At 43.1% G+C, this 14,660-nt stretch overlaps 1 protein-coding gene across 3 annotated transcripts in view; it reads left to right on the top strand.

Annotated features, from left to right (window-relative positions):
* The window catches only part of GALNT9 (polypeptide N-acetylgalactosaminyltransferase 9), a 274,492-nt gene that overhangs the window by 178,854 nt on the left and 80,978 nt on the right, over positions 1-14,660 (top strand). For all 3 annotated transcript variants that reach the window (XM_027814008.2, XM_055699769.1, XM_005445205.4), the window contains 2 exons: positions 4,197-4,394; positions 14,461-14,578. In XM_027814008.2, the coding sequence (XP_027669809.1) occupies positions 4,197-4,394; positions 14,461-14,578 (316 nt within the window). The remainder of the gene's footprint in view (positions 1-4,196; positions 4,395-14,460; positions 14,579-14,660) is intronic.

The following is a 14,660-nucleotide window of genomic DNA, read 5'->3' as shown; positions in this document are numbered from 1 at the left end:
TCTGTCCAGATACTACTGAACCTTTCCTCTTCCTAATAACTGCAGGGATATGATTTCCACACATGTAGATACGGACAGAGGAAGAAAGTGACTTCCATTGGGGAGAATGGGAGGTTGAGAAAATGAAGTTCCAGCAGGTTTTTTCATACTAGTTCACTCCATAATCTTGGCGTGGGATTTTACCTCATCTGTAACCTGAGGGTAGAGATATCAGAACTTGTTGAATTAATAATATATTCAACATTTAAATTTCTTGAGTGCAGGGGACTGAAACAGAACCTTCATCACATGGACAGCCTTCAGACACTCCAGATTTCATGAAAGTTCAAAATCTGAGATTGCAAATTAATAGATTAATAGAGATTAATGACATTTCAGATTTTTTTTTTTTTATTTGACTGCTCCTTGTGCCCCTCCTTGTGCTCTCCTTGTGCCCCTCGGATGCAAAGCGCCAAGTCAGGGGGTAATGCATGTAAGCCATACCACCAGAAAACCACAGGAATTCAGTCAACTGTAGAGTGATGGGAGTAGTTTGGTGATGGCTGGTGTGACAGCAGCACCAGAGCTGGGAATGGATTGTTCTTGTTATGAGGAAAATGAGGACCCAGATTAGCATTTCCAAGATGCAAATATCAAATGAACACAATCACAAATATGATCGAGGGCTGAAAATCAGAGTGACTGTTAAATATTTTCTTCACATTCTTTCTCTAACCATTATTTGGGATACACTTCCAACAGTCCAATTTTAAGCTGTCTTGCAAAGTAGCAGGCTAAATTCCCCTTATATTCAAAATAGGCCCCCCTGGAACATTAATAATCTCACCTTTTTCCAGTGTCAACATTATTATGAGAAGCATCTTTCTATGAAAGTGTCACCCTCCACGCCTCTCTGCTGAGAATGAAAGTTTGAGGCAATTACCTTGGATATGGGGGGTCTATTGCAGACATCTGACATTAAAGGTGAAGAATTCCTTACTTTTTTAGCTTTTTCATTGCGTGATTTGAATCTACCCTTTGAAAGTAAAATGTGTGCAAAATGAACACACAAAGAGGAACCGCAGAAGGAACACAGAAACTTCAGGATAGTTTTAAGTATGATGGTTAAATGGTCTTGCTTTGTATCAACATAAACATCCCAGTAATCGAGGACTTGAGGATTTGGTGACCGAAGAACTCTAACCAAGAGATAAAAATAGTTTTAAATACTCTCAGTCTTTTCTTGCTTGTCAAAGACCTGTTTTGAGATTCAGATGGTAGTGAATGATAGAATTAAATTTGTACAAAGGAAACTCCTTTATAGATCTCTGATTCCAAAGGCAGGCAGGCAGTTTTCCTGCTTTGCAGGGCAGATCTGGAAATCAGACCCAAACATAATAAATTTTCTGCATGCTATGGGAGTCACTGGGTGCAACTGTGTCTGGTTCCAGGTCTCACTGGAGGATATAATCCCTCTGCTCTAAGACTTCCCCGCTGCACCAAATCTGTAGATGCAATGCGCAAGGCTTCAGGAGCAGGCTGCCTCCCAAGGTGTTTATTGGGTTTGCAGGGGAACTCAGAGTCAGCTCTGCGACAAGGCTTCTGCTGCAAGTGCTCTGCCTGGACAGTGACCTGCTCCAAGGTCTTTTTTTTTCACCTGCACAACTGTGAAGATGAGGATTGAAGGGACAGAGTGTACCCTCAACAAGTCTGCTGATGTTACAAAACTGGGAGGAGAGGATGATACACCAGAAGTCGGTGCTGCCATTCAGCAAGACCTGGACAGGCTGGAGAGCTGGGTGGAGAGGAACCTGATGAAGTTTCATTCAAAACCTGCCTGGACACGACCCTGTGCAGCCAGCTGCAGGGGAGCCTGCTTTAGCAGGGGGCAGGGCTAGGTGATCTCCAGAGGTCCCTTCCAACCCCAACTATTTTGTGGTTCTGTGGTTCTTTTTCCAATCATACAATTAGTGGCCTGTCATTAGCGACATCTATACCTGTTGCTTGCTGTTTTGAAATCCTTTATGTCAGAGGCCAGAAGGGAGTGGGAGAGACTCCTGCTGATCCTATGCACAGGAGTTAGCACAGCCATGCGTTGAGGCACCTGATTTTGATGGGAGAGGGGTGTCTGGCCCTCATCTCCATTGCTCTGCTGCATTTTCTGCTGCTGCCTCTAGAATGATAGGCAGAGATAACATTATGGAAAGAACAAAGCAGATTCATCTTTTCTGCATTCTTCCCTGCTTTATTGGATTTGGAAGAGTTTTTCTGCCATCCACCCAATCGTTTTTAAAAGGGTTAGTCTGATAAATGTAATCTCATGTTAGTAATGTAAGTGGCTTATCCTGATTTTGTGGGTCACATTGACTCCTTAAGTATGTGCCTGAGTGTGGCTTGCAGACTCTATGAGTTGGCAGTCTGAATCCTGTACTGCATTGTCCTGAGTCTCTCTCAGTTGTTTGTCTCCCACAGAAAAAAAAAATTAAAAAAAATCTCCTTTGAATCTGGGATGCAGTTCTCTAAATGCCATGCAAAAGAAGGGGCAAAACCAAACATATGATCCTGCTAAGGAAATATTTTAAAGCCAAAAAGGTACTTAACAACCTGAGCTGAAATCATTGTACTGCCCCTGGGCTGCTGCACTTCCATGCTTCTGTGGAGGCCTTTGGTAACTTGTGGGACTGGGCTTTGACAATAGAAGTACTGATGAATTCAAATGTCATTTTTTGTAGAAGAATCCAAATCAAACTAGTTTAACTCTCTTTGACTTACCTCCAAATGAAGTGCTGTGACACCTTGTCTTTTGGTCAGTTATGCTCTTATTTTACATTGTTTTGTGATGGTTTGTTTGGAGTAAGTAGCTCATCACCAATACTCAGTTCCACTGAACCTGCGTGCTTTTTTATTGATGTGGGAGGGGTGAAAAGAAGAGAAAGCAAGCAGTACGTGACCTCGTCTAAGTAATGTGGCGTCTGTGTACATGAAAGAAATATTTTGGCTGCATTCAAGTACAGGGAAATTGCTGTCTTCTTACAGAAGTGATCAGAAAATGTATGATAGTTCAGATTGAGGCAATGAAGACTGAAAATGGAGGTTGAATTAATTTCATAACTTGTTCCTTTCTGTTGGCCTACACAAGAAAATACATGGTAACAAACTAAAGATAAGATAACAAACAAAGTATAAGGTAACAAATTTGAAACCACAAAGGAACAATTGCCTTTTAACCAACAACAAAAGAAAAGTGACAAAAGATCAGTGTTCAAATCCTACTCTTTCTGTGGATCACAGCAAACCACCATTCCCTTAAAGATACATGCGAAAGCTCTGCAAAATCTTCAAAGCTTATTTCAAGGGGAAACACAGTTACAAAGGGATGAACCAGCAGCTGTTTCTAATACTACTTTGAGAAGTGCTTTCCATCCTTATGTAAGTCTGCTACCTCTTTGGATCAGTTTCTCTGTAAATTGATAGCAACTTCAGGCTACCTTGGTCAGAAATGAATGTTTTCACTAAAGCTTTTTACTTTCCTGAAACACTTTGGGATGTAGCTTCTCTTGAAAGCACATTGATGTTTTAAAGCCTTTTGAAATGATGGCACATTTCCTGCAGTTCACTGCTTTTGCACCATCTGGCAATGGAAACCTTCTTATCACCAAAGGGGTTTTAGAAGGCATAATGCAGCCACGCTTGTCATTCAGACTAGGTCCAATGGGGTCAGTCCTAAGGAAACAAGATTAAAACCTTTGAGTAACCCTCAGGTTCATTCAGTCCCTGGTGTGTAGTTTGCCCTTTAGGCCTTGTCAGCGGGAGCAGGTATTTAATTGCTACCAGTTATCCTGATTGTGTCACCCTTATGCAACCATTTAGTCACTCTTGGTGATAGTGTCTCTCAACACTTGTCCATTGCAAAATGAACTGACAATCTCCAGGCCTCAGAACAAGTGTTCGGTAAAATTTAGTGTTGTTAAACTCTGGTATAGTTTCACAAAGGTAATAATTCATGTGCTGTTACTCTGTGAAGTATCCCATACCAAGCTTCAGCCTTTTCCGTGTGCAGCAGCGATCCATATCTGACCCCGCTGTGCTGTGCTCTGGGCTGCCAGCTCGCTGGGTGCCTGCCCTCAGGATTGGAGAACTGCGCTGGGCAGACTGCAAAGCAGCACCTGGGATTACTGGATGGCTGTAAAACATTTTGCTGTTTTTATTGTTCTCAGGGTGGAACCTGCACTTACCCGGATCAAAGAAGATCGAAAGCGGATCATCTTACCAGCAATTGACAATATCAAGTACAACACTTTTGAAGTGCAGCAATACGCCAATGCAGCCCACGGCTATAACTGGGGCCTCTGGTGCATGTACATAATCCCGCCGCAGGACTGGCTTGATAAAGGGGATGAGTCAGCTCCCATCAGGTAAATCTCCCATGCGCTGTCACTGTGGTACTAGCAATGTTTCCGTCTCAGCTGTCTGCCGAGGGGGATTTCAAGTGAAGCAAGGCTACAGGCTCTGTACCAATAGTCAAATGAAAAATGAAAGTGAAGAAAACAGATGGCTTTACAAAGCTGGGGACGTATGTGTCGCATCTCGGAGCTGCGCCACAGTGGGAGCAGAAGTGCATGTGCTCTAGTTGTGAATGTGTGGTTCAAGTTTGCATCGTAGCCCTTAGTAGGGTAGCAGGATCTTTTTCATCTATGCTTCTATTTTCCAGCGGACTCTAGCGTGAATAATAAACCAGTGAAACATGTGCATGAGAAACAAAGATAGTTTGTGTGTGATTACAAAGACACTGGCTTCACTTGTGGTCTGTAGGCAGCACTCTTGGCCATCAGCCCAAACCAGAGTTTCCCAGCAGCACTAGTAGGAAATGCATTAGCCTTGCCTTGTTCAAGAGTTGCACTTTTTTTTGAGATTTGCACATGTTCTGAGTTTTCCGACTGGATTAATTTTAAAATGAAGCTGGACCACATAGAGTCTCATTTTATTTTTCTCTATAAGGGAATGTTTTACCTTACAGAAATGGAATTTTCTAAGGAAATACTGTTTCAGGATTGTAATAGTGTTTTTGAGAATTGTTACAGTGGGAAAACAGGAACTGATAAGAAGTGGGCTTTCTTTCCCCTTAATTTAAAAATTCACATCTCCAGTAGAGGTGCTTGTCTAACCACTCCTCTGAGATGTACTGTGCTGAGTGAAGGATACCATTGTTAGCAACTCATGAAATAAATGCTAAAAAATATGAAGCCCAGGCATGCACTTTGGGTTGCTGTGCCCTATTTTTGAGATTTCTTAGGAAGAACACAAATTACCACTTTGCAGTCATCTTCTTTTGATGTGTATCAGCTTCATCCTAAATTAAGCTAAAACTCTATGGTATGTTTCCAATGTGGGCTCTGGCAGAAAAGTTGATGTCCTTCCCTTCCAGTGTAGAGCTTGGGTTGTCTGGTCCTGAGAATTCTGTCCAAGCACTTCAAACAATGTACCTAACTGAAAGGATGCTGGTGGTCTTTTGGAAGTGAAAGAACACAGACGAACTGATGGTGTTTCCAAGTGATTGGGTGGATGGGGCCATCTCACAGGATCCATCCCTGGTACAGGGAACAGTGTTGCAATCCGTATTTGAGCAAGTGTTGCAAGTTGCACTTAGGTTCATTCTCATACCTTGCGACTGGAAATGAGCTATACAGCAACATTAACCTTATTTACTACAAGACAGCACAGTCCTTCATCACTGACCCTTTGCTCAGCTTGAAACCTCAATAAGCAGGAAAGTAATTACTTAGGAAATCAGTTTTCCTGGATAACGTGCCCTGCTGTCTTCACATTGTTTTAAAAGTGCAGGTGTTTTATATCTGTTTCACTCAGCCCTGAGAAATAGTTTATTGATGAAGGAAAATTAATCAGCCAAAGCTTTCATTTCTGAAATCAGGGTTTCATTCTTTTATTCCTGAAAGGTTTTGCACACTTCATTACTTCTAGTTTATATGTGAAATCACTGTAATAATTTCCACATGATTTTTTGAGTATCTTCTGTTCTGGAGACAATGATCACATATCAGATAAGATTGAACTAGGAGGTTAAACCTCAGCAAGTTCTTATACGTGACTTTCAGTGGTGGTGGCTTGTGTACTCCCTAAACTATGGAAGCTGCATCTGCAAAACACTTCTGGAAATTCAGCTACAGATCTTTTTAATCAAGAATAAGGAATCTCATCCCTGTAATGCTGGGAGAAGAGGATTTTTTCAGCAATACAGGGTCTGATTTATCATGGGATTTCCTCAGGTTTATGTTCAAGCTCTTGCACTGAGCTGGACTAATACAGAAGTGAATAAGGCCCAAACTTAAGCACTGAGTAGTGTTGAAATCTGACGCATGGCTCCTGAGAGGAGCAATTTTATTCTGAACCCAAGTGAAGAAACCCTCCAATTCAACAGTGCATAAACTGCCCAGAGACAGATGAGACAAGCAGCACAAGGAGGAGCACGCCCAACTCTTGCTGACAAATACCAGGAGCACTCAGCTCTTGTGCTTACCTAAGTATCTCTCCTGCAAATTATGAATTACATGTCCTAAAATGCAGAGGCATCAGTGTTGAACCATGAACACTTACCTCTCTCCCTGGGAACACATGCTTTAGCAGAGCATCCACTTCGTAGCCACACTGCACTGATTTCTGATGGGTCTCCAGAGCAGTAGCACCTGGATGGATTTGCAAAAGCATTTGGCTGTGCTGTTGGTGCTGTTGTGTTACGCCTGCCGATAGAAATACAATGCAATTTTGTGGCTTTTAAGTGATATGCCAGTGTAATTATGGTAATGGAAAGAGTGAGCATGCAGGTGATTGATGAAAAGGATCAGGAAGTCCATACTTAGAACGGAGATTTGAAAGCACCCATGATGGGAACTTAGCAGCTGTAGAAAATCTAAGGTGTATTTTCAAAAGGAAGGGGAAGTCAGACTAGTGAGCAAACTTTTTCAAAAATCTCTGTTGGTTTGGTACAGATTCTGGGTTTGCAGCCAGCTTTCCAAACCATGTACTGCAACTACGATTTCTGTTTCAGTCTGGTTTGCAAGGCATGCAAACTAGTCCTCATTGATGGTGTTTGGATCCATGTGTCTCTTCAGTGCACTCATTGCAGGACTGTTCGTCAACACAAAAACTGCAAGTTCATGTAATCCTTGCTGACGCTGTCCCTCTTAAGGCTTCCTTAGACACTGTCTTCAGTAAATAGTGGATTTCTTTTGTGTCTCGCTGTATGTTTTGTATAAGAAAAGGCTAATAACCCCATGACAGGCTTCATTGTTGGTATAGCTGAATACTTTCTCCCAGATCTCCAAAGGGATTAAAAATTTTCAGTGTTAAAAAAATGCATACCCTGGTGTCAGTGAGGATCAGAGCCCTGGCATTTCTGATATTTGCATTGTATTAATAAATATCATCGATCTGCAGAATTGGGTGAGACATTTAGAAAGTAGAGTCCATTTCTTGTCTTCTTCTGGGATTACACGATGTATGTGCTTGCTTCTTTTCTCAGGAGTTTTTTTATTTGAAGCCTGATCCTCTACTTTCTTGGACACTTAAGTGGTATGATCCTACTCAGAACGCTGCTGGGAAGGAGCAGGAACTGTCCCTCAAGTCAGTGGGGCACCGTACAGGCAGTCATGTCAGGTGCACACCATAAAATGTCAGATCAGCTGTTGTGGTCCAAGTGGCAAAGGGCATGTGGCCTTGAAGTGCAAACAGAGGTAAAGAAATAGCAAGAACAAAGTGTCAGATTTTGTAAAGATACAGTTTAAAGTTGGTTCTTTTCTTTTTTCCCTGCATTAATACTCTGAAATTCAGAACAATTGATGTTCCCCGAATCAGTTTCTGCAGGCAATCCATTTTGCATGTTTGACATTTGAGATGCAAGATGTCTACAACGTGAAGATTTAAATGAGAGTGGTTATTTTGACATGCTGTGTCCATCACGTTGTTTTCCATTTGTGTTCCTGAGAACACACTGCCCAAAATCATCCTTATCATCTGGCAACAAACTGTGTAACAAAGGATCCTATTTCAGAGGGTTTCTAATGAATTTGACTATGCATTGAAACAAGCTGGTTTTTTTCTGTATGCAGAAGATACTACTGGGTTTTGGAACAGCAAAGAAGGTTTATGGTATCCTGGGCTCTGGCTCATCTTCCCTCACCTGCCGTGATTATGATGGACTGCTCTGTGTTTGATTTCTTGATCAGCAGCCACTAACATTAGAGTCATTAGTCAGCCTCAGTCAGCCAAGCGCTGCACAGCTTTCCATTTTATCTTCCTCCAGCAGCAGTGGTGCATTTCATTGCTGCATATGTTCTCACTTACTGCTGTAATATGCTGGAGCTTGGTACCAGTAGGAATGGGTATGTGCGTGCACTGAGTCAGCTGCCCTACACAGCAGGTGTGCCTCGCTCAGGTATGGGAACTGTCGTCTGACAGACCACAGTGAAGTGACTTGTGCTGCCGGCTCCAGCTGGGAGCGTGCGTGCCCATCTCGTGCAGTCAGGCCCTGCGCTGGTCTGTCACAGCGGTGGCGATGCAGCCATGGCGGGTCCGCACTGCTCTGGGGAGAAATCCAGCTGCGTACCTGAGCTTAGGAAGGGGCTCATCTGTAACGTCTTTTGGGATAAACCGTACTGTCATGTGATAATAAAACTGGTGACTGTTTATTGATTGGTTGTGGCCATCTTTTCGGCTGCTGGTTCACAGGAGTCTGTAACAGAACAGTTTCTTTTTTATTTGCCCAAGTTCTGGTGGGTATCCTGCCTGTTCCGAAAAATATACTTCTATGCGTCATCAGAGAGATATTCTGCATCCCTATTGCCCTGTCTTTCCTAGCCAAGCATTCTGGGTTGCTTTTTTTCACATGCTGTAGCTCTCCAAAGGGGTTAACAAACCTTCCCATCATTAAGCTTGTCAGTTTTTTTCCTGTTGCTACTAAGCAGCAAATCTGTCCTTGAGTTCTGTTCCCACAGCCTGGTGTGACTCTTTCTTGCAGAAGACATGAGTTGTAAGAAAAAATAAATGCTTATGCAGGTACCATGCAGGTTTCCCCACTCACCTGTCAGGCCAGGGGTGAGGTGCTGCTTAGGAACCTGAATCAAAGAAACACTCTATCAAGGAAGGTGGAAACCCCAAAGATATGGGAAGTGATGTGTCATTTGAGTCGTCTTCTCCCTCTCCTTATCCCTGTTTATATACATTTATGTTTATACATTTTTAAACAGTTAATATTTGTGTTTGTATGTATGTATTTGTGTGTGAGTATAGGTCAGTTGTCCTGGAAATTGGACTTGTGTGCTCTGAAAACTGTTTCAAGTGTGACCTGCTTGCATGTATACTGACCTTAAGGCAAGGGGAGAAAGATGCCTGAGGGAGAGGAAGACTTACTGTGTCACGTGCAGTATGTCAGTTCAGCGCTCATCCCTTTCTCCTTCACTTGGTGTTGACAACCCCCCAGGCAGCACCCGTCATTGTGAAGGGAAGGAGGGGGATGCACCTGGCTGGAGAAATGGATGTTGGTGCCTGCTGGAGTTTTGCTGACAGAGCTGTGCTCCTGGAGACCTAAAATGAAATAGTCATGACTCAGACCTACAGCAAGCAGCTTTCATTTCTGTCCAAGGTGTCCTCTGCTTCTGGTACCCCACCCCATAGCAGGCACTGCCCTTTTCCATGCGGTGCATCTCTTCCCTCATAACCACCTGCACTGGACCTGCTGCAGCAGCAGGCAGGGAAGGAGCGGGTGTTGACCATCATGAACTGCTGCTCTCTCTGCTTCCTCCCTTTCCCCAGGGTATTACCCAGAGTAATGTCTCTCTCATCTCCCTTGCTACAGCCATGCCATCAAGTAACTTCCACAAATTTACTATGCTGTACCTTTCTGCAGTGCAGAATCAATGCTATTCTATGTTGCATTTAAAGGTTTTAGCTGCAAAAAACATGTTGCTGTGTTTCCCACATTATCCCTTGAGTGCTGCTGTTGATTGTAATTAATGCTTATAACATCCTCAGTTGTGCCAAAGAATATTCCACAGATCAATGAAGTTGCCCAGCACCTTTGCGGTGTTGGTAAAAAACAGCATACTTCTATTTTGTGATGCCTTCCTTCTAAAAAGTGTTTTACTGAATAGTGCATGATTTAAGGAAAAGGGTCCCTCTATATAAAGCAGATGTGGTTTAGATTAACATATTTTACTCTGAAGCTGTGAAGTGCTAGAGGCATGCCCCGTCTCATTTGCTGGCCCCTGGCTAGTGAGCAGTGTTTAAGATGTACTAATACGGTTCCTTTTGCTTATGTATCCATTTCTAACTTTCAAGGGAAGTCTTTGCTGCACTGTACTAAAAGTAGTAGACATAATGGGAGTTTTTAAAGTACTGGAAAAACTCACTGATAGCAGCCAAGTGAGGGTCACATGTTTTTTTCAGGAGCAGGTTTTTTTTAAAAGTGTTTTCACTATGTCAATGTAACGCTGTAGTCCACTATAAAATTACCCACCATATAATCTTAAAGCACTTTTAGAAGTGAATCTTAGGCTTTCAAGCTGCTGAAGCAGTTCTCAGACTTTCACCCAGTATTATTCCATGTGCTTCACAAATGGAGAAACAGAGGCAGAGGGAGGTGGCTCAGATGAATGGCAGAGCTGGGAATAGAGTCAGGGTCCCCCAGCTCACGGGGCTGTGCAGTTGCATTACACTTAGTTTACAGTTGGGTCAGTCAAAGCGCAGGGAAGTTAAGAGCCTGGGCTTGACAAGGACTGAATGCCCAAAACTCTGGTTGAACCTGATGGACATGTTGAACACACATTGTGCATCATAGGCAGGTTCTTCCATTGCTTCAGGATGCAGCCAGGGCAGAGCCGCAGGCTTCCCAGCTCAGCTTCTGGGTTTGCAGCCATGCTGCAGTGCCGAAGAGCAGCGGCTGCAGACAGCCAAATTCAGGTGAAGGCACTGACAGTGGCAATTTTTGACTGGCTTCTCTGAAAAGCTGGATGTGGTTCCTTCTGCCTTTGCTTTTGTGGCTTATTCCTGAAAACACTTTTTTTCTGAATAAGCCATGAAAGCTTGTGAAGTCTGTATCTGAATACATCTAATGAGAAGAAATAAAACCTAGAAAAGAGAGAGGGAGTTGCAGAGGCAGTCCTCAGTGGCATTCGTCTGTGAGTGATGATTATGTAGTTGCATCTAAAATGTATTTCCCACCCCCATTCAATTAACAAGTCAGTGTTTTAATGGACAGAACCGACAGCTGCAAAAATCCATCCCCCAGAGAGAGAGATTCCAGCACCTGAGAGCAGTCTGCAAAGCCTAGTGGTGCTGTTTCTCATTAGGAAGGAAGGAGAAATGTCCTCATGGGAGCACCCTACTGCTGTAAAGAGCTGCTTCCAGAGGATTGGCGTGGGAGGTAGGGGCTGAAAAGAGAATGAGTCTAAGTCCAGATCAGCAGCTCAGTTTTGCAAAGCAGTGATGCTCTAGTCTTCATCCAGTGAAGCCTGTGTTTAGCTTTAAATACATAAAAATGGAAAGAAAGAAAATGGTATGTGTTTCTTCCCCCCTACCTTCTTCCCTTTTTTATACCACCTCAAAGGCTTATTTCATTCTAGAGCTATTGAATTCCCTTTCCTTGGGCATGTCCTTTCATTTCAGTTTCTAGACCAAATGCAGGATACATTGTACAAATACATATACAAATAGGTACAAATGCAGGGCATGTCTGGTACTGCGTCCAGGAGAGTTCTCAGACTTTGTAGGCAAGTCTCTCTTCAGGTATGGCTCTAGGAACTCTAAGCAGGAAGATGCATTTCACCACATAACTTGAATTTATAAATGTCATCCATCTTGCAAAGATGCTGCTGTAAGAGTATATGCATCAACAGCAGATGGGTGTGTCCAGCCAGGAGTACCCAGGACCATGTGGGGTTTTCATAGAGCTCTGAGACCACTTCTAACTAGAGACTGACTCAACAGAATGTCTTCACAAAGAGCATCGCCAAACAGAGAAGTGCTGGAATTTCTTGCACACACAAAGGGCGACTGTGAGATGTGGGAGAGGTCCGAGCACTGAGGGTGCTGGTAGCGACCCTGCTGCAGTTTCTTTGTAGGGTTTGTGACATCTGGCCTCAGTTCCCTCCAGCCTTTTTAACTGAATGGGTGCAGGGATCTGGCTGAGAGCCCCACTTCAGTCCAAAGTCATCTGTAAAAGCCAGATGTTTGCCTTTGTAACCACTATCGAATCTTGTCCCCCCAGCTCATGATCCAGCTCATGATCCACTCTGTGAGGGTGGAACATGAGAGTTAATCAAGCTATTTCAACTTCTTTGTCAGAAACAGTGCCGATCAAATGTGTTTCTATCAACAGCTGCCTTTTTCAATTACACAGAGAAAACATGAGAGGGATAGTATGCACTGCAGTATAGGATTGTAATGATCTGAGAGGTTGCAATGGCTTTCAGGCTGAGAAAAAGTGCAAGAGAGAGATGCTGAAGTGGTACCAGTAATGCAAGTGGTACAGCAGAGTCCATTACAGATAAGTAAAAGCAGCGCTTCAGCAAATGAACATTTTCAAGGGTACCAAATAGTTCCTGCCATAGGTTGAACTGTGTTCTGCTATGTTGGAGTATGCATTAAGCCTGGGAGCAAAGAATTATTTTGTCTGACCATATCTTGGATGTTTGTTTAAAGCCTTTTTCACCTCCTGCTGTAGAAATGGTGAACTGTTGATGAGAAAAAGGACCTGATGTGATAACACTGTTCCAGCTACCGGTTGTTGCTACCGGTGGGATCCACCAATACATAGGTAGAAAATGTGTTGGTTTTCCCGACCAGGGCAGGTTTTGACATGTGTATGAAACTGCCTCATGGATATGTTTCTCAGATGTCATGGGCAAATACCTTGTGAATAGCTTTCTGTACAAATTGAAGAAACATGCAGGTATTTGGGACAACAGAGACATCGTAGTCACAGTATAACATTGGTGCATTAGAAAGGGGACTTATTAAAATAGGGTTTAGGCCTTTTCCATCATCACTGTTTCTATAGGGCATTTTCATGGTGTGTATATATATATATATAAAAGCTTGGGCCATAGACAGAGCATTCTCTGTTCTACTAGGAGACAGAAAATTGGCATAAGCTAGGATTTTCCTGATGTCTTTTTACAGTAGCACCGTTAGGAATGATGCTGTATCTGCCAGATGGTCCAAAATCACTTTTTTGTTGGAAGAGGGAGCACAGCTCATTCTTCTAGGTCAGCTCCAAAAGTGTTCAGTTTCTCCTCTTTCGACAGTCTGGTCTGTTGGGATACCACTGAAATGGGGAGGTGGGGTGGGTGGGAGTGGTGTCTGTCCCCCAGGCCTGGGCACGTCCTGCAGATCACACTGCAGGTGACTACCAATGATCTTGCAGTAGGCACTGTGCAGCCTGCAGCTGAATTGCGAGTTGAACGTGGAGCTGCAGGCTCTTGTTGGTTTTCCACCTTAAAACTAGTCAAATTTACATTTTTAAATTGGGGGCTATAGTAGCAAATCCTAGCTCCTAGCTTAAAATTTAGAGGCAGGCATTGTGACCAGTACAGAGATGCAGAGAAAGCATGGACAAATGAAACTGGAAAATATCACTAGCTTGTAGTGCATTGAAATAATATCTGTGTTCATATGGTAAATGATCTCAAAATGTGTTGTCATGTAGTGCTGCTCAGTGAAAGGTTTCAGATTGCTTTGTAGAGGAGAGCAGAAACATAGTTTTACACATAAAGAAAGTGATGCTCAAAGAAGGGAAATGATTTATCTGAAGTCACCCACTTGGTCAGTGGCAGATCTGAGGGCAGAGTCTTTTCATCTGAGAATTTTCCCTTTTCTAAAGACTGCCCTCAGCAAACATAGAAATGTTAATCATGTAACAGCTTCACAGAGACTGAAATTTATCTCCTAAAGTCAACTCTGGGAAGTCCCTTGCCAGACTTCACACCATGATTGATCCGTGGTTCTTGACATGCCCTTACTTCTAGTATGTGGGTAAGGGGACTCCTCATTTCTGACAAAGCTTATGGGTTTTTTGTGAGTCAGTCTTCAAATAAAGTGTTGTCTAGTTCTTGTGCTACTCAGTATAGTGGTGAGCTTCAGCTCCAGCACAGAGGTTGTGTCTATAAGATAAAGGAAAAACAGCCTGATGCTTGACTTATATGCATGGAGTAATTGACTTACCTCTTGTGCCTGTCTCACAAGCAGCTGGTGCAAGTGTGTGTGGCAGTGAGTTAGTTATTCAGGTGCTCTGGTCCCACAAGGTCCTTTGTCCATGGACGGAAGAAGTGCAATGTGATTGCACGCCCAAAAATAAATTTAAAATGTAAACTTGAAGGCTAAGAACTGTTTTGTCTCTATAAATTTGTTATGAGGTGGGTTCTGTAGTAGCTAATAAGCAACTTAATTTTTTGCTTTAATCTCTCTGTGCAGGACACCAGCCATGATTGGATGCTCGTTTGTAGTGGACCGAGAGTATTTTGGTGAGATTGGCTTGCTTGACCCTGGTATGGAGGTCTATGGAGGAGAAAACATTGAATTAGGCATGAGGGTGAGTAATAAAGAAGAGACTTTGTGCCATGTCCATTCGCAAAGAAAGACGGGGAGCCTGTGGCCCAACAGAATTGCTGTCT

This window comes from Falco cherrug, chromosome 1, assembly GCF_023634085.1.
Source record: "Falco cherrug isolate bFalChe1 chromosome 1, bFalChe1.pri, whole genome shotgun sequence".
NCBI classification, from domain to species: Eukaryota; Metazoa; Chordata; class Aves; order Falconiformes; family Falconidae; genus Falco; species Falco cherrug.
This window is presented reverse-complemented; position numbering and strand designations above follow the sequence as displayed.